The sequence below is a fragment of the Zosterops lateralis genome (assembly GCF_965231275.1).
Source record: "Zosterops lateralis genome assembly, chromosome: 27".
NCBI classification, from domain to species: domain Eukaryota; kingdom Metazoa; phylum Chordata; class Aves; order Passeriformes; family Zosteropidae; genus Zosterops; species Zosterops lateralis.
This window is the reverse complement of record NC_139787.1, coordinates 2,339,023-2,362,396: the sequence shown is the minus strand read 5'-3', so window position 1 is coordinate 2,362,396 and position 23,374 is coordinate 2,339,023. Positions and strand designations below refer to the sequence as shown.

Sequence of the window (23,374 nt, the reverse complement as noted above, 5' to 3'; positions counted from 1 at the left end):
AGTCCAATGGTGTTGATCCTGATCCCAATCTGTGGGTCTGATCCTGATCCCAATCCCAATCCCATGGCTCTGATCCCGATCCCAGTCCTGATCCCAATCCTGATCTCTTGGCTCTGACCCCAGTCCCACAAGGATGATCCAGGCCCTGGGCAGGTTCTTCACCTACTTTGTGACCCAGTCCCATGGCTCTGATCCCAATCCCGATCCCATGGCCCTGATCCCAATCCCACGGCTCTGATCCCAATCCCAATCCCATGGCTCTGACCCCAATCCCAGAGGGATGATCCAGGTCCTGGGTGGGTTCTTCACCTACTTTGTGACCCAATCCCAAGGCTCTGATCCCAATCCCGATCCCAATCCCATGGCCCTGATCCCATGGCTGTGACCCCGCAGGGATGATCCAGGCCCTGGGCGGGTTCTTCACCTACTTTGTGATCCTGGCGGAGAACGGGTTCCTGCCGGGGACGCTGCTGGGGATCCGCCTGGCCTGGGACGATCGCTCCAAGAACGACCTGGAGGATTCCTACGGCCAGGAGTGGGTGAGGGACCCTAAACTGCCCCTGCACAGCCCTTACACAGCCCTTACACAGCCCTTACACACCAGTCACACACCAGTCACACACCAGGTACACCCCATTTCCACACCCGTTCCCTCCCATTCCCACCCCATTTCCCCACCTATTCCTCCCCATTTCTGCCCCTTTTCTCCCCATTTTCTCACCTGTTTCCCCCATTTCCCCCCATTCCCACCCTATTCCCCCCATTTCCACCCCTTTTCTCCCCATTCCCACCCCATTTCCACGTTTACTTCCACACCCATTCCCACCCCATTTTCCCCCATTCCCAAACCTACTGACACCCCATTTACCCACCTATTGCCCCCATTTCCACCCCTTTTCTCCCCATTTCCACACTCCATTCCCCACCATTCCCACCCCATTCCCACCCCATTTCCACATTTACTGTCACAACTATTCCCACCCCATTTCCCCACCTATTTCCCACCCTATTTCTACCCCTTTTCTCCCCATTCCCACCCCATTTTCCAGCCCTGTTTCCACATTTATTTCCACATCCATTTCTGCCCCATTTCCCCCCATTTACTCCTGGTTTCCTCCCAGTTTCCTCCCAGTTTCCTCCCAATTTCCTCCCAATTTCCTCCTGATTTACTCCTGGTTTTGTCCCGGTTTCCTCCCAATTGACTCCCAATTTACCCTCAATTTACTCCTGGTTTTCCCCCATTTCCCCCCATTTACTCCTGGTTTCCTCCCGCTTTCCTCCCAGTTTACTCCCGGTTTCCTCCTGATTTCCTCCCACTTTCCTCCCAATTTACTCTTGGTTTCCTCCCACTTTCCTCCCACTTTCCTCCCAGTTTCTCCCTGTTTACTCCTGGTTTACTCCCGGTTTCCTCTCTGTTTACTCTGGGTTTCCTCCTGGTTTCCTCCCAATTTACTCCCAGTTTCCTTGTGGTTTTATCCCAGTTTCCTCCTGGTTTACTTCTGGTTTCCTCCCAATTTACTCCTGGTTTCATCCCGGTTTCCTCCCAATTTACTCCCAGTTTCCTCTGGTTTACTCATGGTTTCCTCACAGTTTACTCATGGTTTCCTCCCAGTTTCCTCATAGTTTACTTGTGGTTTCCTCCCTGTTTACTCCTCATTTCCTCCCAATTTTCTCCTGATTTACTCCTACTTTCCTCCCTGTTTCCTCCCTGTTTCCTCCCAATTTACTCCCAGTTTCCTTGTGGTTTCCTCCCAGTTTCCTTGTGGTTTCCTCCCAGTTTCCTCCCAGTTTCCTCTCATTTACTCCTGGTTTCCTCACAGTTTGCTCATGGTTTCCTCCCCTTTTACTCCCAATTTACTCCCAGTTTCTCCCTGTTTACTCCTGATTTACTCACGGTTTCCCCCTGTTTACTCCCTGTTTACTCTTGGTTTCCTCCTGATTTACTCCCCATTTACTTCCAGTTTCCTCCCAGTTTCCTGCAAATTTACTCATGGTTTCCTTCTGATTTCCTCCCAATTTACTCCTGGTTTCCTCCTGATTTACTCCTGGTTTACTCCCAGTTTCCTCCCTGTTTCTGCGCAGACGTACGAGCAGCGGAAGGTGGTGGAGTTCACGTGTCACACGGCGTTCTTCGCCAGCATCGTGGTGGTGCAGTGGGCTGACCTCATCATCTGCAAGACCCGCCGCAACTCCGTCTTCCAGCAGGGCATGAAGTGAGGCAAAACACCCCAAAAATGGCCAAAATTACCCCAAAATCCCGCCTGAAACCTTCCCAAAATCCCTCCTGAAATCATCCCAAAATCACCCAAAATTGCCCCAAAATCCCACCTGAAATCATCCCAAAATCCCACCCAAAATCACCCTAAAATCATCCCCAGATCACCCCAAAACCATTTAAAAATCCCACCCAAAACTGCCCCAAAATCCCACCCAAAGCTATCTCAAAGTCACCCCAAAATCCCAGCTCAAACCATCCCAAAATCACCCCCAAACCATCCCAAAATCACCCCCCAAACCATCCCAAAATCCATTCCAAAATCATCCCAAAATTCCACCCAAAACCATCTTAAAATTCCACCTAAAACCAGCCAAAATCCCACCTGAAATCATCCCCAAATCACCCCAAAACCATCCCAAATCATCCCAAAATCTCACCTGAAATCATCCCAAAACCCCATCCAGAATCATCCAAAAATCCCACCCCAAATCCCCCCAAAATCACCCCAAATCCCACCCAAAACCATCTCAAAATTCCACCTAAAACCAGCCAAAATCCCACCTGAAATCATCCCAAAATGTCCCACAACTCCGTCTTCCAGCAGGGCATGAAGTGAGCCCAAAACACCCCAAAATGCCCAAGATCACCCCAAACTCCCACCTGAAATCATCCCAAAATCCCACCCAAAACTATCCCAAAGTCACCCCAAAATCCCAGCTCAAACCATCCCAAAATCCCACCCAAAGTCACCTCAAATCCACCCAAAATCATGCCAAAATCCCACTTAAAACCACCCTGAAATCCCATCCCAATTCATCCCAAAATCATCCCAAAATCCCACCCAAAACCATCTCAAAATTCCACCTAAAACCAGCCAAAATCCCACCTGAAATCATCCCACAATCACCCCAAAACCATCCCAAAATCCCACCTAAAATCCTCCCAAAATGTCCCACAACTCCGTCTTCCAGCAGGGCATGAAGTGAGGCCAAAACACCCTCAAAATGTCCAAAATTACCCCAAAATCCCACCTGAAACCATCCCAAAATCCCACCAAAAACTGCCCCAAAATCCCACCCAAAACTATCTCAAAGTCACCCCAAAATCCCACCTGAAATCATCCCCAAATCACCCCAAAATCATCCCAAAATCCCACCCAAAATTCCACCTGAAATCATCCCCAAATCACCCCAAAATCACCCCAAATCATCCCAAAATCCCACCTGAAATCATCCCAAAGCCCCATCCAGAATCATCCCAAAATCCCACCCCAAATCCCACCCCCAAATCACCCAAAATCCCACCCAAAACCATGTCAAAATCCCAGTTAAAACCATCCCCAAATCCCACCCAAACCTGCCCCAAAATCCCACCCAAAATCACCCCAAAATTCCACCTAAAACCATCCCAAAATGTCCCACAACTCCGTCTTCCAGCAGGGCATGAAGTGAGGAAAAACACCCCCAAAATGCCCAAAATCACCCCAAAATCCCAGCTCAAACTATCCCAAAATCCCACCCAAAATTACCCCCAAATCGTCCCAAAACCATCCCAAAATCTCACTTAAAACCATCTCAAAATTCCGCCTAAAATTGCCTCAAAATCCCACCCAAAATTCCACCCAAAATCACCCCAAAATCACCCCAAATCATCCCAAAATCCCACCTGAAATCATCCTAAAATCCCATCCAGAATCATCCAAAAATCCCATCCCAAATCCCACCCAAAATCACCCAAAATCCCACCCCAAACCATGTCAAAATCCCACTTAAAACCATCCCAAAATCCCACCCAAAACCAGCCAAAATCCCACCTGAAACCATCCCAAAATGTCCCACAACTCCGTCTTCCAGCAGGGCATGAAGTGAGGCCAAAACACCCTCAAAATGTCCAAAATTACCCCAAAATCCCACCTGAAATCATCCCAAAATTACTCCCAAATTGTCCCAAAACCATCCCAAAATCCCACTTAAAACCATCTCAAAATTCCACCTAAAATTGCCTCAAAATCCCACCCAAAATTCCACCCGAAATCAACCCAAATCATCCCAAAATCCCACCTGAAATCATCCCAAAATCCCATCCAGAATCATCCAAAAATCCCACCCCAAATCCCCCCAAAATCACCCCAAATCCCCCCCAAAACCATCTCAAAATCCCACTTAAAACCATCCCAAAATCACTCCAAAACCTTCCCAAAATCCCACCCAAAGCCACCCCAAAATCCCACCCCAAATCACTCCAAAACCAGCCCCAAAATCCAGCCCAAAATGTGCCATCCCTCCGTCTTCCAGCAGGGTGTGAAATGCAGCAAAACACCCCAAAAATACCCCAAATCACCCCAAAAATCCCAGCTCAAACCTGGCCCCAAATCACCCCCAAAACACCTACAAATCACCCCAAAATCCCACCCCAAATCCTCCAAAACCTGCGCCACTTTTGCCTTCCAGCGGGGCATAAAGTGGGGACACCCCAAAAATACCCCAAAAAACCCACTCCAACCCCCCATCCCCCTTCCAAAGCCCCTCCAAAAAATCCCAAAACCTCTCCCACCCCCCCCAAAAAAAACCCACCCCGAATCTCCCTCAAATACCCCAAATCTCCCCAAATTTTTTAGGAACAAGATCCTGATTTTCGGGCCAAACCCCCCTCCCCAGAATTCCCAATCCCTCTCCAAACCCCTTTCAAAAAAAAAAAAAAAAAATTTAAAAAAAAAAAAAAAAAAAATCCCAAGAACTCTCCGAACCCCAAAAAACCCCAATTTTTTAGGAACAAGATCCTGATTTTGGGCCAACTCCCCCCCTCCCCAAAAAAAAAAAAAAAAAAAAAGCCCCAACGCAAAATTCCCAATCCCCTTCCAAACCTCTTCCAAAAAAATCCCATAAAACCCCAAAAAAACCCAACCCCCCCCCAAAAAAAAAAAACACCCAAACCCCCAAATATTTTAGGAACAAAATCCTGATTTTTGAGCCAAAACCCCCACAAATCCCTCAACCCCCCCTCAAACCCCCACTCCAAAAAATCCCCAAACCTCTCCCAACCCCCAAAAAAACCCCAGAAACCCCAAAAAACCCCAAATCCCAAATATTCAGGAACAAGATCCTGATTTTCAGGCCCAAAACCTCGCAAAACCCCCGGAATTCCCAATCCCTCTCAAAACACCTTTCAAAAAAAAAAAAAAAAAAAAAAAAAAAAAAAAAAAAAAATCCCAAGAACTCTCCCAACCCCAAAAAACCCCAATTTTTTAGGAACAAGATCCTGATTTTTGCCCCCAAAACCCCTCCAAAAAATTCCCAGAACCCCTCCTAACCTCTTCAAAAAATCCCCAAACCTCTCCCAACCCAAAAAACCCCCCAAAACCCCAAATATTTCAAGAACAAGATTCTGATTTTTGGGCCAAACCCCTCCCCCAATAAACCCCCCAAAAATCTCAATCCCACTCCAAAAAATCCCCAACCCCCCAAAAAACCAAAAAACACCCCAAAACCCCTAAAAAAACCCCCAATATTTCAGGAACAAGATCCTGATTTTCAGGCCCAAAACCTTGCAAAACCCCCGGAATTCCCAATCCCTTTCCAAACCCCTTCCAAAAAATCCCAAACCCAAAAAAAACCCCAAAACCCCCCTAAACCCTCCAAATTTTTAGGAACAAAATCCTGATTTTTGGGCCAAAAAACCCAAAAATCCCTCAAACCCCCACTTCAAACCCACTCCAAAAAATCCCCAAATCTCTCCCAACCCCAAAAAAACTCCAATTCCCCCCCAAAACCCCCCAAAACCCCCAATTTTTAGGAACAAAATCCTGATTTTTGGCCCCAAACCCCCTCCAAACAAACCCCAAAACCCCCAACGTCCCCTATACCCCCACTCTACACCCCTTTCAAAAAATCCCCAAACCTCTCCCAACCCCAAAAAAACCCAAAACCCCCAAATATTTTAGGAACAAGCTCCTGATTTTCAGGCCAAAACCCCCCCAAAACCCCCCAAAAATCTCAATCCCCTTCCAAACCCCTTCCAAAAAATCCCTAACCCCCCAAAAAACGAAAAAACACCTCAAAAACCCTAAAAAAACCCCCAAATCCCAAATATTCCAGGAACAAGATCCTGATTTTCGGGCTGCTGGAGGAGACGGCGCTGGCGGCGTTCCTGTCCTACTGCCCGGGCATGGGGGTGGCCCTGCGCATGTACCCCCTCAAGTGAGGGACCCCCCAAAAAAAACCCCACTGATCACCCCAAAATCTGAGCCCCCCCGGGGTTTGGGGTCAGGGATTTATGGGGTTTGTGTCCCCAGGGTCACCTGGTGGTTCTGTGCCTTCCCCTATTCCCTGCTCATCTTCGCCTACGACGAGGTGCGGAAACTGATCCTGAGGCGCTACCCCGGAGGTGAGGGGGGACCCCAAAATAATGGGGGTGTAAAAATAATGGGGGAAAACTAGAAAAATAATAAGGGGTTGGAAATGGGATGGAAAAAAAAAATGGTGGAAAAAAAAAAAGGAAAATCTAAAAAAATGGAGAGAAACATCCAAAAAATGGGGGGAAAGCACAAAAAAAAAAATGGAGAGAAATCCCCCAAAACCTGGGGGAGGACGACATAAAAATAATGGGGAAAAATTTAATTTAAATAGGGGGATAAAAATGGGATGGAAAAAAAAAATGGAGGGAAGCAAAGAAAAAGGGGAAAATACAAAAAAAATGGAGAGAAACCCCCCAAAAATGGGGGGAAAGCACAAAAAAATGGAGAGAAATCCCCCAAAACCTGGGGGAGGATGACATAAAAATAATGGGGGAAAACTAGAAAAAAATAAGGGGTTGGAAATGGGATGAAAAAAAAAAGGTGGAAAAAAATAATAACAAAAAAAAAAAAAAAAAAAAAAAGGATTGTAAAAAAATGGAGAGAAACCCCAAAAATAGAAGTGGGGGACATAAAAGTAATGGGGGAAAATTTAATTTAAATGGGGGGATAAAAATGGGATGGAAAAAATGAGGGGAAAGAAAAAAAATGGGGGGGAAAAGCACAAAAATGGGGAAAAACCCCAAAAAATGGGGGGAAACCAAAAAGAAATGGGTGGCTGAAAATGGGATTAAAAAAGATGGGGGGAAAGGGAAAAAAATGGGGGAGAAAGCACAAAAATGGGGGGCTGAGAACGGGATAGAAAAATAATGGGGGGGAAAGCACAAAAATGGGCGGAAAGCACAAAAAAATGGGGAGGAAGCCCCAAAAAATGGGAGGAAATCCTTCCCAAAAAGGGGCAAACTTAGAAAAAATGGGGGAAAACTAAATAAATTGAGGGAAACCCCCCAAAAAATGGAGAGAAACCCCAGAAAAATGGTGAGAAAGCACAAAAAATGGGGGGAAAACACCCCAAAAAATGGGGGGAACCCAAAAATAAATGGGGGGCTGAAAGTGGGATGGGAAAAAAATGAGGGGAAAGAAATAAAAGCACAAAGATGGGGGAAACCCCCCAAAAATGGGGGGCTAAAAATGGGATAGAAAAAAAAATGGGAAGAGAAGCAAAAAAAAGGGGAGGAAACTCCCAAAAATGGGGGAAACTCCCCCCAAAAAATGGGAGGAACCTAAAAAAAGGGGGGGGAAACAAAAAAAAAAAAAAAAAAAAAAGTGAGGAGAACACCCCAAAAAATGGGAGGAACCCATGTGGGAGAAAACACAAAAAGTGGGGGGAAAAGCACAAAAAAATGGGGGAAAAGCACAAAAAAATGGAGAGAAACCCCCAAAAAATTGGGGGAGGCGGGGGGGACATAAAAATAATGGGGGAAGAATTAATTTAAATGGGGGGATAAAAATGGGATGAAAAAAAAAAAAAAAAAACAACAAACAACGACAACAAAAAACCCAAACAAAAACAACAACAAAAAAAATAAAAATAAAAGAAAAAAGGGGAAATTAAAGAAATTGAGAGAAATCCCCCAAAAATAATGGGGGGACATAAAAATAATGGGGAAAAACTAAAAAAAAAAATGGAGTTGGAAATGGGATGGAAAAAAAATGGTGGGAAACAAAAAAACCCAAAACAAGCAACAAAAAAAACCCAAACAAAAACAAAAATAAAAGAAAAAAGGGGAAATTAAAAAATGGAGGAAAACCCCCCCAAAATAATGGGGGGACATAAAAATAATAGGGGAAAACTAAAAAAAAATATGGGGGGATAAAAATGGGATGGAAAAAAAATGGTGGGAAGCAAAATAAAACAAAAAAACCCACAAAAAACCTCCCCCCCCAAAAAATAAAAAAAAAATTAAAAAAAACCAAACACACACACACAAAAAAAAAAAAAAAAAAAAAAAAAAAAAGGAAATCTAAAAAAATGGGGGGAAAGCACAAAAAACGGGGAAAAAAAAAAAAGGAGGAAACTCCAAACTCCCCAAAAATGGGGGAAACAAAAAAATGGAGGGAAAGCCCCCCAAAAATGGAAACCCCAAAAAAATAGAAACCCCAAAAAACGGGAACCCCCAAAAATACACCCCCCAAAAAAGGGAAACCCCAAAAAATAGAAACACCCCAAAAATACAAACCTCAAAAAAGGGCAACCCCAAAAAATAGAAACACCCAAAAAAATAAAAACCACCAAAAAAAGGGAAAACCCAAAAAATGGGAACCCCCAAAAAAGGGACCCCCAAAAAATGGAAATTCCTAAAAAAAACAAAAACCCCCCAAAAATGGAACCTCCCCCAAAAAAGGGGAGGGAACCCCAAACTCACGGGGGAAAACGCCATAAAAACCAGGGGGGGTTGGGGGGGCACCCCAGGATTCGGGGTCCCCCCTGACGCCCCCTCCCCTTTTTTTTTGCAGGTTGGGTGGAGAAAGAAACTTATTATTGATCCCCTCCCCCACCATTGGGACCCCCCCGGCCCCGCCCCCGAACCCCAAAACTAACCCCGGGGGGGGCGGGGGGCGCCGGGACCCCCCTGCAGAGCAATAAACCAGTTTAACCCCCCGTGTGCACTGGGAGGGACTGGGATGGACTGGGAGGGACTGGGAGGGACTGGGATGGACTGGGATGGACTGGGGGGGACTGGGATGGACTGGGAGGGACTGGGGGGGACTGGGATGGACTGGGATGGACTGGGGGGGACTGGGATGGACTGGGAGGGACTGGGATGGACTGGGAGGGACTGGGAGGGACTGGGATGGACTGGGATGGACTGGGGGGGACTGGGATGGACTGGGGGGGACTGGGGGGGACTGGGATGGACTGGGATGGACTGGGGGGGACTGGGATGGACTGGGGGGGACTGGGGGGGACTGGGATGGACTGGGATGGACTGGGGGGGACTGGGATGGACTGGGGGGGACTGGGGGGGACTGGGATGGACTGGGAGGGACTGGGATGGACTGGGATGGACTGGGATGGACTGGGGGGGACTGGGATGGACTGGGAGGGACTGGGATGGACTGGGGGGGACTGGGATGGACTGGGGGGGACTGGGGGGGACTGGGATGGACTGGGATGGACTGGGGGGGACTGGGATGGACTGGGGGGGACTGGGATGGACTGGGGGGGACTGGGGGGGACTGGGATGGACTGGGATGGACTGGGAGGGACTGGGATGGACTGGGATGGACTGGGATGGACTGGGGGGGACTGGGGGGGACTGGGATGGACTGGGATGGACTGGGGGGGACTGGGATGGACTGGGGGGGACTGGGGGGGACTGGGATGGACTGGGATGGACTGGGGGGGACTGGGATGGACTGGGAGGGACTGGGATGGACTGGGATGGACTGGGGGGGACTGGGGGGGACTGGGATGGACTGGGGGGGACTGGGATGGACTGGGAGGGACTGGGATGGACTGGGAGGGACTGGGGGGGACTGGGATGGACTGGGATGGGACTGGGGGGGACTGGGATGGACTGGGATGGACTGGGATGGACTGGGGGGGACTGGGATGGACTGGGAGGGACTGGGATGGACTGGGAGGGACTGGGGGGGACTGGGATGGACTGGGGGGGACTGGGATGGACTGGGATGGGACTGGGGGGGACTGGGATGGGACTGGGGGGGACTGGGATGGACTGGGATGGGACTGGGGGGGACTGGGAGGGACTGGGGGGGACTGGGATGGACTGGGAGGGACTGGGGGGGACTGGGATGGACTGGGGGGGACTGGGATGGACTGGGATGGGACTGGGGGGGACTGGGATGGACTGGGAGGGACTGGGATGGGACTGGGATGGACTGGGAGGGACTGGGGGGGACTGGGAGGGACTGGGAGGGACTGGGGGGGACTGGGGGGGACTGGGAGGGACTGGGAGGGACTGGGATGGACTGGGAGGGACTGGGGGGGACTGGGGGGGACTGGGATGGACTGGGAGGGACTGGGAGGGACTGGGATGGACTGGGATGGACTGGGGGGGACTGGGGGGGACTGGGATGGGACTGGGATGGACTGGGAGGGACTGGGAGGGGACTGGGGGGGACTGGGAGGGACTGGGATGGGACTGGGGGGGACTGGGATGGACTGGGAGGGACTGGGGGGGGACTGGGAGGGACTGGGGGGGACTGGGAGGGACTGGGGGGGGACTGGGAGGGACTGGGGGGGACTGGGGGGGACTGGGAGGGACTGGGAGGGACTGGGATGGACTGGGAGGGGACTGGGATGGACTGGGGGGGACTGGGATGGACTGGGAGGGACTGGGAGGGGACTGGGATGGACTGGGGGGGGACTGGGAGGGACTGGGGGGGACTGGGGGGGACTGGGATGGGACTGGGAGAGGACTGGGATGGACTGGGAGGGACTGGGATGGGACTGGGGGGGACTGGGAGGGACTGGGATGGACTGGGAGAGGACTGGGATGGACTGGGATGGACTGGGGTAAACTGGGAGGGACTGGGATGGACTGGGAGGGGACTGGGATGGGACTGGGGGGGGACTGGGAGGGACTGGGATGGACTGCGATGGGACTGAGGGATACTGGGAGGGACTGGGAGGGGACTGGGGGGGACTGGGAGGGACTGGGAGGGGTTTTGGGCCCCCCCTCTGTGTCCTCGGTGTCCCCACCATTCCAGACCCCCCCAAAATTCCCCAATTCCCGACCCCGATTCCTTCTCACCCCCCAAGATTCCCCAAATTCACTCGAAATTCCCCAAATTTCCCCAAAATTCCCCCGAAATTTCCCCAAAATCCCCCTCGATCCCCTCTGAACCCCTCAAGATCTTTCCAAATTTCCTCAAATTCCCCCCAAATTCCCTCGAAATTTCCCCAAGTCCCCCCCCAATCCTTTCTTATTCCCCCAGATCCCCTCGAATTCCCCCCAAATTCCCCCCAAATTGCTCTAAATTTCTCCAAATTCCCCTCAAATTTCCCCAAATCCCCCCGATCCCTTCTGAACCCCCCAGATTCCCCATGAACCCCTAAATTCCCCCCAATTTCCCCCCCAAATTTCCCCAAATTCCCCCAATTCCCCTCGATCGCCTCTGACTCCCCCCGTGCCCCCCCAAACCCACCCCAATTCCCACACTCGGGGGTCCCTGGCACCCACCCCCCTGAATTTGGGGCTCCTAAGCACCCACCGCCCCAAATCTGGGGGTCCCGGGCACTCCCTGACCCTGAATTTGGGGGTCCAGACACCCCAAAGTCCAGCACGGGGGTCCCGAGGACCTCAATTCCCACATTTGGAGTTCCTGGAAAGCCCCTCCCCAAATCTGGGGGTCCTGGTCACCCCATGGCCCCGAGTTTGGGGGTCCTGGGTACCCCAATTCCCACGCACGGGGGTCTTTAGGGTCCAACTCCTCAAGTTTGGGGGGTCCCAGACACCCCAGGACACTGAGGATGGGGGTCTGGGCACCCCAAAACCCAGCACGGGGGTCCCTGGAACCCAAATTCCCACATTCGGGGGTCCCTGGCACCCGCCCCCATTAATTTGGGGGTCCCGGGCACCCCATGGCCCCCAGTATGGGGGTCCTAAGCACCCACTACCCTAATTATGGGAGTCCTGGGTACCCCTAGGCCCTGAATTTGGGGCTCCTGGACACCCCAAAATCCAGCACGGGGGTCCAGGGCACCCCCATTCCCACACTCGGGGGTCCCTGGCACCCGCCCGCCTTAATTTGGGGGTCCCAGGTACCCCATGGCCCCGGATAAGGGGGTCCTGAGCACGCACCGCCCCAAATCTGGGGGTCCTGGGGATCTCAGTTCCCACACTCGGGGGTCCCTGGCATCCATCCCCCGAATTTGGGGGTCCCGCGCACCCCAAACCCCCGAGTCTGCCGTGGGGAGCAGCGCCCGGGGGTCCCCGGCCCCCACTGCGGACCCTCCCCATGAGCCCCCAGAGCCCCCTGAGCCTCCCAATGTCCCCAGTGTCCCCCCAGTGTCCCCCAGTGTCCCCCAGTGTCCCCCAGTGTTCCCCAGTGTTCCCCCAGTGTCCCCCCGGTGTCCCCTCAGTGTCACCAGTGTCCCTTCAGTGCCCCCCACTGTCCCCCAATGTCCCCCAGTGCTCCCCCAGTGCCCCCTCAGTGTCCCCAGTGTTCCCCTTGTGTCCCCTGGGTGTCCCCGGGATGTTCCCCTGTGTTCCCCAGTGTCCCCCCAGTGTCCCCCCAGTGTCCTCCCAGTGTCCCCCACTGTCCCCCACTGTCCCTCCGATGTCCCTCCTATGTCCCCCCAGTGTCCCCAGTGTCCCCCCAGTGTCCCCCAGTGTCCCCCCAGTGTCCCCCACATGTCCCCCCTGTGTCCCGGCCAGGTCCCTCAGTGTCCCCTCGATGTCTCCCCAGTGTCCCCTGGGTGTCCCTGTGATGTCCCCCCTGTGTCCCCTTGGTGTCACCCCAATGCCCCCCGATGTCCTCCCAGTGTCCCCTGGGTGTCCCCCACTGTTCCCCACTGTCCCCCTATGTCCCCCCAATGTCCCCGCAGTGTCACCGGTGTCCCCTCGATGTCCCCCCCGGGATCCTCTTTCCCAGCTCCGGGGGGGTGGAGCGGGGCTGGAAGGGCGGGGGGACACTTGGGGACACCTGGGGACACCTGGGGACACTTTGGGGACAGAAGGGACAGGGAGGGTCTGGCTGCCACCCCTCAGGACCCCCCCGAGCCGGGGGGACAGCCGGGGGCGGGGGTGGCGCAGTGTCACCGTCGCGCTGTCCCCGGGGAGGTGACAGCGGCCGTGTCCGTCCGTCTGTCCCGCCGTGTGGCCGGAAGGGGCTGTCACTGTCCCCGTGTCCCCACAGGGGGAGGGGGGGTCTGTCCGTCCTTGTCACCCTCCGAGTCAGGGACGTGTGTCTGTGTGTCCGTGTGTCCCTGGTGTCTGTGTGTCTGTCCCCGGTGTCTGTGTGTCTGTCCCCAGGGTCTGTGTGTCCCCAGGGTGTCGCTGTCCCCTGCCTGTGGCCGCCCCTGCTCCTCGCTGGGCCCTGTCCCCGCCTGTCCCTCTGTCCCTCGCTCCGCCTGTCCGTCTGTCCGTGTGTCCGTGTGTCCCCATCCCTGTCCCCGTGTCCATCTCCGTGTCCGTGTGTCCATCCCTGTCCCCGTGTCCCCTGTCCGTGTGTCCGTCCCCATCTCTGTGTCCATCCCCGTGTCCCTCTGTCCCTCTGTCCCCGTGTCCCTGTCCCCGTGTCCCTCTGTCCCCCTGTTCCCGTGTCCCTCTGTCCCCGTGTCCCCGTGTCCCCGTGTCCGGTGTCCCCATGTCCCCGCGGTGTCCCCGGGGGTGTCCCCTGGCTCTCCTGGCTCTCCTGGCCCTGTGCTCGGGGCTCTCGGGGCTCTGGGGGCTCCCGGGGGGCTCCGGGCGGTGCCGGGTGGGGCCGGTGACCCCCGGGACCCCCCGCCAGCGCTGCCCGGAGGTGGCGCCGTCACCGCCCGGGGACACGGAGGTGGGCACTGGGAGCACTGGGGGGGCACTGGGAGCACTGGGAGGGCACTGGGAGCACTGGGGGGACACCGGGGGTGGCACTGAGGGGACACGAGGGGACCTCGTGGCATTCCCGGTGCTGGCACTGCCCCGCCCGGGGGAGGCGCTGGGGGTGGGAACTGGGAGAACTGGGGGACACTGGGGGGGGGAACTGGAAGCACTGGGAGGGAACTGGGAGAACTGGGAGCACTGGGAGGGAACTGGGAGCACTGGGGGACACTGGGGGGACACTGAGGGGACACTGGGGGACACTGGAGGACACTGGAGGACACTGGAGGACACTGGGGGAGGACAGTGGCAACATTGGGGGGACACTGGGGGGGGTCACAAAGGGACACTGAGGACACTGGGGGGGCACTGTTGGGGGCACTGGGGATACTGGGGGACAGTGGGGACAATGAGGGGACACTGGGGTGGTGACAGGACCCCAGGAGTGCAGTGCGGGATGGGAGGGGGAACAGGGGACAGAGACACTGGGGCCACTGGGGGGCACTGGGGGGTCACAGGGGGACACTGGGCATACTGGGGGGACACTGGGGGGACACTGGAGGACACTGGGGGGACACTGGAGGACACTGGGGGAGGACAGTGGCAACACTGGGGGGACACTGGGGGGGTCACAAAGGGACACTGAGGACACTGGGGGGACACTGTTGGGGACACTGGGGGGACTCTGAGGGGACACTGGGGGATACTGGGGGCGCACTGGGGTGACAAAAAGGGACAGAGGGGGACACTGGGGCACACTGAGGGACACCGTGGGGACCTCCAGGGGGGTTGGCAGGTGTCCCCAGCCGTGTCCCCCCCCAGCTGGTGACACAGAGCCGGGTGGGCTTTGGCCTCGGGGACACCGAGAGGGACCCGGAGCGGGGCCGGGAATGGGGTACGGGGACCCCCGGGACCCCCCTAGAGACCCCCGGGACCCCCTCAGAGACCCTCGGGACCCCCAGGGACCCCCAGGGCATCCACATGGGCACTGGGATCCCCCCCAGAGACCCCCTGGACCCCCAGGGACTCCCAGAGGGGCACAGGGACACCCCCCCAGAGACCCTCAGGACCCCCAGAGACCCTCGGGACCCCCTCGGAGACCCCCATGACTCCCAGGGACCCCTAGAGGGGCACAGGGACGCTCCCCCAGAGACCCCCGGGACCCTCAGGGGCACAAGGACCCCCTCGGGACCCCCAAAATGGGCACAGGGACACCCCGGGGACCCCAAATGTCACCCAGGGACCTCTTGGGACCCTCGAACCAGAAAAAGAGATCCCCCCCAAGACCCCCGGGTCACCCCCAAATGGGCACAGGGACCCCTTGGGACCCCCAAAGCAGACACAGAGACCACCAAAGACCCCCAAACTGTCACAGGGACCCCCAAACCAAGTCCAGGAACACTCTGGGACCCCCAAACCGGACACAGGCACCCCCAACTCTGTCCCACAGACCCCTAAACCAGGTTCCTGTGGGACCCCCAAACCAGGTCCAGAGACCCCCAAACTGGACACCAGGATCCCCAAATGGGACCCAGGGACCACATGGGACCCCCAAATCAGACAGAGGGACCCCCAAATCTGTCCCAGGGACCCTGTGGGAACCCCAAACCAGACACACGGACCCCCCAAACCTCCCACAGGGACCCCATGGGACCCCCAAACTGTCCCCAGGGACTGCGTGGGACCCTCGAAGCAGGCACAGGGACCCCCGGATTTGTCCCAGGGACCCCCAGCTGTATCCCCGTGCCTCCTGAGCCCCCCTGAGCCCCCCCGGTGTCCCCAGGGCCGCTGTGGGGCTCGGTGGTGATGGAACATCCTGGGGAGCTGCAATTCCTGATGGATGTGAGACCCTTGCCCACCCCCCTGGGCCTCGGGGAGACCCCCCTGGGACACCCCAGAGCCATCCCTGAGCACGGGGACCCCCCCAAACCCCCCTGACCCACAGGGGACCCCCCCCCCGAGCCCTCTCTGACCCCGGGGACACGCCCAGAGTCCCCCCAACCCTCCTGAGCACCCTGAGCCCCCCCTGAGCCTGGGGACACCCCCAGAGCCCCCCTGAGCCCGGTGTCCCCCCCAGGCCCCCCTGCGGGTGGTGGCAGCGGGGCAGGAGCTCCGGGACTTTGGGGACATCGAGGAGGAGCCCAAAGTCATCGGGTACTTCGAGGGACGGGACTCGGAGTGTGCGTGGGGACACCTGTGTGTCATCTGTGTGTCATTAATGTCACCTGTGTCACCTGTGTCACCTGTGTGTCACCTGTGTCACCTGAGTGTCATGAATGTCACCTGTGTCACCTGTGTGTGACCTGTCACAAATGTCACCTGTGTCACCTGTGTGTCACCTGTGTGTCATTAATGTCACCTGTGTCACCTGTGTGTCACCTGTACCACCTGTGTCACACCTGTACCACCTGTGTCACCTGTGTGTCACCTGTGTGTCATTAATGTCACCTGTGTCACCTGTGTGTCACCTGTGTGTCACCTGTACCACCTGTGTCACCTGTGTGTCATTAATGTCACCTGTGTCACCTGTGTGTCACCTGTGTGTCACCTGTACCACCTGTGTCACCTGTGTGTCATTAATGTCACCTGTGTCACCTGTGTGTCACCTGTGTGTCACCTGTGCCACTTGTGTGTCACCTGTATGTCATTAATGTCACCTGTGTCACCTGTGTGTCACCTGTGTCATCTGTATCACCTCTGTGTCCACCATGTGTCAACTATGTGTGACCAGTGTCACCTCTGTGCCACCTGTGTGTCACCTGTGTCACCTGTGTGCCATTAATGTCAGCTGTGTCACCTGTGTGTCACCTGTACCACCTGTGTCACCTGTGTGTCACCTGTGTGTCATTAATGTCACCTGTGTCACCTGTACCACCTGTGTCACCTGTGTGTCACCTGTGTGTCATTAATGTCACCTGTGTCACCTGCATGTCAACTGTGTGTCACCTGTGTCCCACTTCTGAGTTCCCAATCCCCAATTCCCCAATCCCCAGTCCCCAATTCTGAATTCCCAGTCCCAAATTCCCAATCCCAAATTCCCAATCCCCAATCCTCAATCCCCAATCCCCAAATCCCAAATTCCCAATCCCCAAATCCCCAATTCCCATTTCCCCTCAGCCTTCCAGGCCTTCTCTGCCGCCGCCCGGCGCTTCCACCCCTCCCTCCTCTTCTTCGTCACCTTTGACCCCCAGGTGAGCACGGGGGGCCTCGGGGGGGGGAGCTGGGTGACCCCCTGGGGTCCCCAAAACCCTCTAAATGCTCCAGAACCCCCAAATCCTGAAAATCCTTCCCAAATCCCCCAAATCCAACACGTTCCCCCAAAAGTCCCTGAAATCCCCCCAAATCCTACCAAATCCCTGAAATCTTCCTCAAAATCCCACAAAACCCCCCAAATCCTCTAAACCCCCCCAATACTCCCCAAAATCCCCCAGATCCCTCAACCCCCTCAAATACCCCAAATCTCCCCCCTAAATCCCCCAAATCCCACAAACTCCCCAACCCCCCCAATCCCCTCAAACAGCCCCAAAATCCCCCCACAAATCCCCTAAAACCTCCCAACCCCCCAACGTTCCAAAATCCCCCCAACATCCCCCCAGATTCCCAAAATCCCCCCAAACCCCTCAGTTTCCCCCTCACAGGCAGCGCAGGATTTGGGGCTGGGGCTGAACCAGGTCCATCTCTACGAGCCCTTCCTGGAGCAGCCCCGGAGCTTTGGGGGGCACCCCGGGGACCCCCCCGGCATCGAGGCCTTCCTGGAGAGACACGGGAGGTGGGCACGGGGGGACCCCGCCCCAAATTGGGGGGTCCCAGGGCTGGGGGGGAGCAGGGGGTGGCTGCCATGGGGACAGGATGATGGGAGGAGGGGGTCGCTATGGGGTGAGGGTCGCTATGGGGATGGTTGCCATGGGGACAGGATGATGAGAGGAGGGGGTCGCTATGGGGTGAGGGTCGCTATGGGGATGGTTGCCATGGGGACAGGATGATGAGAGGAGGGGGTCGCTATGGGGTGAGGGTCGCTATGGGGATGGTTGCCATGGGGACAGGATGATGAGAGGGGGTTGCTATGGGGATGGTTCCCATGGGGACAGGATGATGAGGGAGGGGCTGCTATGGGGTAATGGTTGCCATGGGGATGTGGTTGCCATGGGGATGTGGTTGCCATCGGGATGGTTGCCATAGGGACAGGTTGCCATGGGGATGTGGTTGCCATGGAGATGGTTGCCATAGGGACAGGTTGCTGCGGGGAGCAGGTTGCTATGGGGACTGGTTGCCACAGGGACAGGTTGCCATGGGGATGTGGTGGCTGTGGGCAATGGTTGCCAAGGAAGGAGGTGACTGTGGGGCGATGGTTGCCATGGAGATCTGGTTGCTATGGGGATGGTTGCCATGGGGACAGGATGCTGAGGGGAGGAGGTTGCCATGGGCAATGGTTGCCAAAGGAGGAGGTGGCTATGGGGTGATGGTTGCCATGGAGATGTGGTTGCCACGGGGACAGGAGGCAGTCGCTATGGGGGTATGGTTGCCTTGGGGAGGTGGGAACTATGGGAACTGGTTGCCACGGGAGGAGGTTGCCATGGGAATGGGTTGCCATGGGGACCGGTTGCTGTGGGGATGTGGTTGTCATGGGGACTGATTGCCAAGGGAATGGGGTTGCCATGGGGATGGAGTTTCCATGGGGAGGAGGTCGCTATGGGGTGATGGTTGCCATGGGGATTTGGTTGCCATGGGGATGGAGTTTCCATGGGGAGGAGGTCGCTATGGGGTGATGGTTGCCATGGGGATTTGGTTGCCATGGGGATGCAGTTTCCATGGGAAGGTGGTCACTCTGGGATGTGGTTGCCATGGGGACAGGTTGCCGTGGGGATGCTGTTGCCATGGGAGGTGGCTGCTCTGGGCAAGTCATGGCTACGGGGAAGTGGTTGTCATGGAGATGCGGTTGCCATGGAGACAGTTGCCATAGGAACAGGCTGCCATGGGGAGATGGTTGCCATAGGGATGGAGTTTCCATGGGCAATGGTTGCCATGGATATTGTTGCCATGGGAAAGAGGTTGCCATGGGCAGTGGTTGTTAGGGGGGAAGGTTGCCATGGGGACAGGTTACCCTGGGGACAGGTTGCCGTGGGCAATGATTGCCATGGCAATGGTTGCCCAGGGAATGGGGTTACCATGGAGATGTGGTTGCCATGAGGATGTGGTTGCCATGGGGACAGGTTGCTGTGGGGTGATGGTTGCCGTGGGAAGTGGCTGCTCTGGGCATGGGATGGCTACAGGGATGTGGTTGCCATGGAGATGGTTGCTATGGGGATTGCGGTTGCCATGAGGACAGGTTGCCGGGGGCAGTGATTGCCATGGGGATTCTGTTGCCATAGAAACAGGTTGCCATGGGCACAGGTTGCCAAGGGGATTGGGTTGCCATGGGGATGTGGTTGCCAGGGCAATGGTTGCCATGGCAACGGTGCATTCACCCTCCCACACCCTATCTCCCCTTTTTCCCACGGTGACCTCGGGGGTGACCCCACTGATTTGGGGGTCCCTGCCCTGCCTCGGGGAAAGTTGGGGGGTCCCGGGGGTCCCGTGGGGGGGTCGAGGGCACAGCCGAGCCCCCCCGTGCCCGGCAGGGTTAAAGCCCCGGGTGCTGCCGGGAGATTCCCGCAGTTTAATCCCCCCGGATCATCCCCCCTCCTCCCCCCGCCGCGGCCTCAATCCCGAGGGACATCGGGGACCCTCCGCGGCCCCCCCGGGCGGTGACACGGGGGGGCTCATCCCTGTCACCCCCCTCCCCTTTCCCAGCTGTCCTGGCCCCCCCAAACCGCTGCCCCCCTCCCCAGTTTGATCCCCCCCCCCCAAATACACCCGGGGGAGGGGGGGAGGGAGCGGCTCCTGGGGGGCGAAGGGACAGGGGGGCTGAAATTTTGGGGTGCCCCTCACACCCCCCCAAACCCCCCCAGGGCCACTCTGCGGAAAGTCAAAGCTCAGGGCGTGTCCGAGATCTGGGTGAGTGAGGAGGGGTCCTGTAACCCGCCCCCCCTGCCCCGGTGACCCCCAAAACTCGGGGGACCTCGGGGGACACTCAAGGGACACCCCAGGTGACTGTGACCCCCCCAGGAGGACGCCTCGGACGGGATCCACATCGTGGCCTTCGCCCAGGGGGATGATCCCGGTGAGGGGGGGGCGGGAAGGGAATTGGGGGGTCCCGGGGGGGTCTCAGCCCCCCCTGAATCCCCCCTGTCCCCCCCAGATGGGTTCGAGTTCCTGGAGACCCTGAGGGAGGTGGCCGGGGACAAGAGGGACGATCCCAACTTCAGCGTCCTGTGGATCGACCCCGGGGACTTCCCGATGGTACCGGGGGGGGACACCCCAAAGGCCCCCCGGACACGGCCTGACCCCTCTGTCACTGTCCGGGGGGTCTGACCCCTCTGTCCCCTCCCCTGGCACTGTCCGGGGGGTCTGACCCCTCTGCCCCCTCCCCTGTCACTGTCCGGGGAGTTCTGACCCCTCTGCCCCCTCCCCTGTCACTGTCCGGGGAGTTCTGACCCCTCTGCCCCCTCCCCTGGCACTGTCCTGAGGGGTCAGATCCCTCTTGTCCCCATCCTGGGGGGTCTGACCCCTCTGTCCCCTCCCCCAGCTCGTCCCCTCCTGGGAGGACACCTTTGACATCGACCTGTCCCGGCCCCAGCTGGGCGTGCTCAATGGCACCGACCCCGTGAGTGTCACCCCAGTGTCACCCCAGTGTCACCCCTGTGCTCAATGGCACCGACCCCGTGAGTGTCACCCCAGTGTCACCCCAGTGTCACCCCTGTGCTCAATGGCACCGACCCCGTGAGTGTCACCCCAGTGTCACCCCAGTGTCACCCCTGTGCTCAATGGCACCGACCCCGTGAGTGTCACCTCAGTGTCATCCCAGTGTCACCTCAGTGTCACCCCAGTGTCACCCCTGTGCTCAATGGCACCGACCCCGTGAGTGTCACCTCAGTGTCACCCCGGTGTCACCCCTGTGCTCAATGGCACTGACCCTGTGAGTGTCACCCCAGTGTCACCTCAGTGTCACCCCTGTGCTCAATGGCATTGACCCTGTGAATGTCACCTCAGTGTCATCCCAGTGTCACCCCTGTGCTCAATGGCACCGACCCCGTGAGTGTCACCCCAGTGTCACCCCCATGTCCCCTAGTGTCACCCCAGTGTCACCCCCCTGGTCAATGGCAATGACTGCATGAGTGTCACTCCAGTGTCCCCACATGTCACCCTCATGTCACCCCCATGGTCAATGGCACTGACCCTGTGAGTGTCAGTGTCCCCATGTGTCCCCCCGTGTCCCCAGGCCAGCAGCGTGTGGCTGGACATGGAGGATGAGGAGGATCTGCCGGGGCCTGAGGAGGTCCTGGAGTGGCTCGAGGAGGTTCTGGAGGGGGACACTGGGGATGGAGATGAAGATGATGATGACAATGATGATGATGATGAGGATGATGATGAGGATGAAGATGAAGACGATGACGATGACAAAGTTGATGACAATGACAATGATGCCGACTGACAACAGTGATGACGGTGGCAATGACAATGAAGATAACGACAGTGAGGACAACGACCGACAATGACAACGACGATGATGATGAAGATGACAATGGCGATGAAGATGATGGCAATTGCAACAATGACAATGACGATGACGACCAAGATGACAATGGCAATGACAATGACAGTGATGATGTTGATGATGATGACGATGATGATGACCATGATGATGATGATGACGATGGCGATGATGATGACGATGATGATGATAATGATGATGATGATGATGACAATGATGGTGATAACAATGATGACAATGACAATGATGGTGACAATGACAATGATGGTGATGATGACCAGGCCATAAAATCCCCAAAGGACCAGGGAGTGTCCCCAGGGGAACGGGGATCCCTGGGGATGAGTGAGATCCCTGTGTGAGATCCCTGAGATCCCCACCTGGGATCCCCTGGACAAGATTCCCATGGGAGATCCCTGGGAAGTGTCTCCTGTATGAGATCCCTGTACAAGATCCCTGTACAAGATCCCCGTGTGAGATTCCCTGTACGGGATCCCTGTACAAGATCCCCATGGGAGATTCCCTGTACGGGATCCCTGTACAAGATCCCCATGGGAGATCCCTGTACAAGATTCCAGTGCAACATCCCCATGGGGAAGCCCCATGCGAGATTCCCCCTCTGATGCCCCTGGGAGATCCCCCAGAGAAGATCCCCATGTGAGATCCCCCAGAAGAGATCCCTCGGGCAACATCCCCTGTACAAGATCCCCCTGTGAGATTCCCTATTGGATTTTCCCCCGTGGGGGATCCTCTACAGGGGATCTCCCCCAGACAAGACCCCCTGCACCTCCCCACACCAGATCCCAGTGTCAGATCCCCCAGACAAGATCCCCGTGGGAGATCCCCGTGTGGGATCCCAGTGCCAGATCCTCTGTACAAGATCCCTGTATGAGATCCCTGGGCAGGTTCCCAGAGGAGATCCACCCCCTGTAGAAGATCCCTGTGCCAGATCCCCATGTGAGATCCCCACATGAGATCCCCGTGCCGAATTCCTGTGTGAGATCCCTCTGCCAGATCTCCCTAAAAGATCCCAGTGTGAGATCCCTGTGGAAGATCCCAGTGTGAGATCCCTGTGCCAGATCCCAGCGTGGGATCCCTGTGTCAGATCCCAGTGTGGGATCCTGTTACCAGATCCCAGTGCAGGACCCCGGAGTGGGATCCCTGCTCCAGATCCCAGTGTGAGTTCCCACTGCCAGATCCCAGTGTGGGATCCCTGTGGAAGATCCCAGTGTGAGATCCCTGTGTGAGATCCCTGTGGAAGATCCCAGTGTGGGATCCCTGTGGAAGATCCCAGGTCCAGATCCCAGAGTGGGATCCCTGTGTCACAGCCCAGTGTGGGATTCCAGTGCCAGATCCCAGTACAGGATCCCATTACCAGATCCCAGTGCCTGATCCCAGAGTGAGATCCCAGCTCCAGATCCCAGTGGGAGATCCCAATGTGAGAACCCACAGCCAAATCCCTGTGTGGGATTCCAGAGTGGGATCCCATCCCCAGATCCCATCCCCAGATCCCATCCCCAGATCCCATCCCCAGATCCCATCACCCGATCCCACTACCCGATCCCGGGCGGGATCCCTGTCCCGCATCCCCCCCCGGGGCCGTGTGTGACAATGTCCCCCCCTTGTCCCCCCCAATCTCTGCCGCGGGGGGCCCGGGGGAGCGGGGGGAGGGCGGGGCGGCTCCTCCCCGCTGACCCCGCCCCTCCAGGCCCCGCCCCTCGGACCCC

At 56.4% G+C, this 23,374-nt stretch overlaps 2 protein-coding genes across 6 annotated transcripts in view; both read left to right on the top strand.

The window, feature by feature from the left end:
- Nucleotides 1–9,171, top strand: part of LOC310919530 (sodium/potassium-transporting ATPase subunit alpha-2) — a 36,760-nt gene extending 27,589 nt beyond the window's left edge. For 3 of the 5 annotated variants that reach the window (XM_083878899.1, XM_083878903.1, XM_083878902.1), the window contains 4 exons: nt 394–539; nt 2,083–2,213; nt 6,313–6,414; nt 6,510–7,126. In XM_083878899.1, coding sequence (XP_083735025.1) covers nt 394–539; nt 2,083–2,213; nt 6,313–6,414; nt 6,510–6,654 — 524 coding nt within the window. In that variant the 3' untranslated portion in view covers nt 6,655–7,126. Of the gene's footprint in view, nt 1–393; nt 540–2,082; nt 2,214–4,835; nt 5,839–6,312; nt 6,415–6,509; nt 7,127–9,026 lie in introns of those variants that run through there. The other 2 variants (XM_083878900.1, XM_083878901.1) reach the window with 2 other exon arrangements.
- A 4,676-nt stretch (nt 9,172–13,847) lies between these two features.
- Nucleotides 13,848–21,800, top strand: CASQ1 (calsequestrin 1; the record flags this gene model as incomplete). Its single annotated transcript, XM_083878852.1, has 9 exons — nt 13,848–14,033; nt 16,137–16,239; nt 17,177–17,250; nt 17,698–17,828; nt 20,008–20,053; nt 20,165–20,219; nt 20,298–20,398; nt 20,685–20,762; nt 21,378–21,800. The coding sequence occupies 9 exons, from the start codon at nt 13,848–13,850 to the stop codon at nt 21,588–21,590; spliced, it is 987 nt and encodes a 328-aa protein (XP_083734978.1). The 3' UTR covers nt 21,591–21,800.
- Between the last annotated feature and the right edge of the window lie 1,574 nt (nt 21,801–23,374).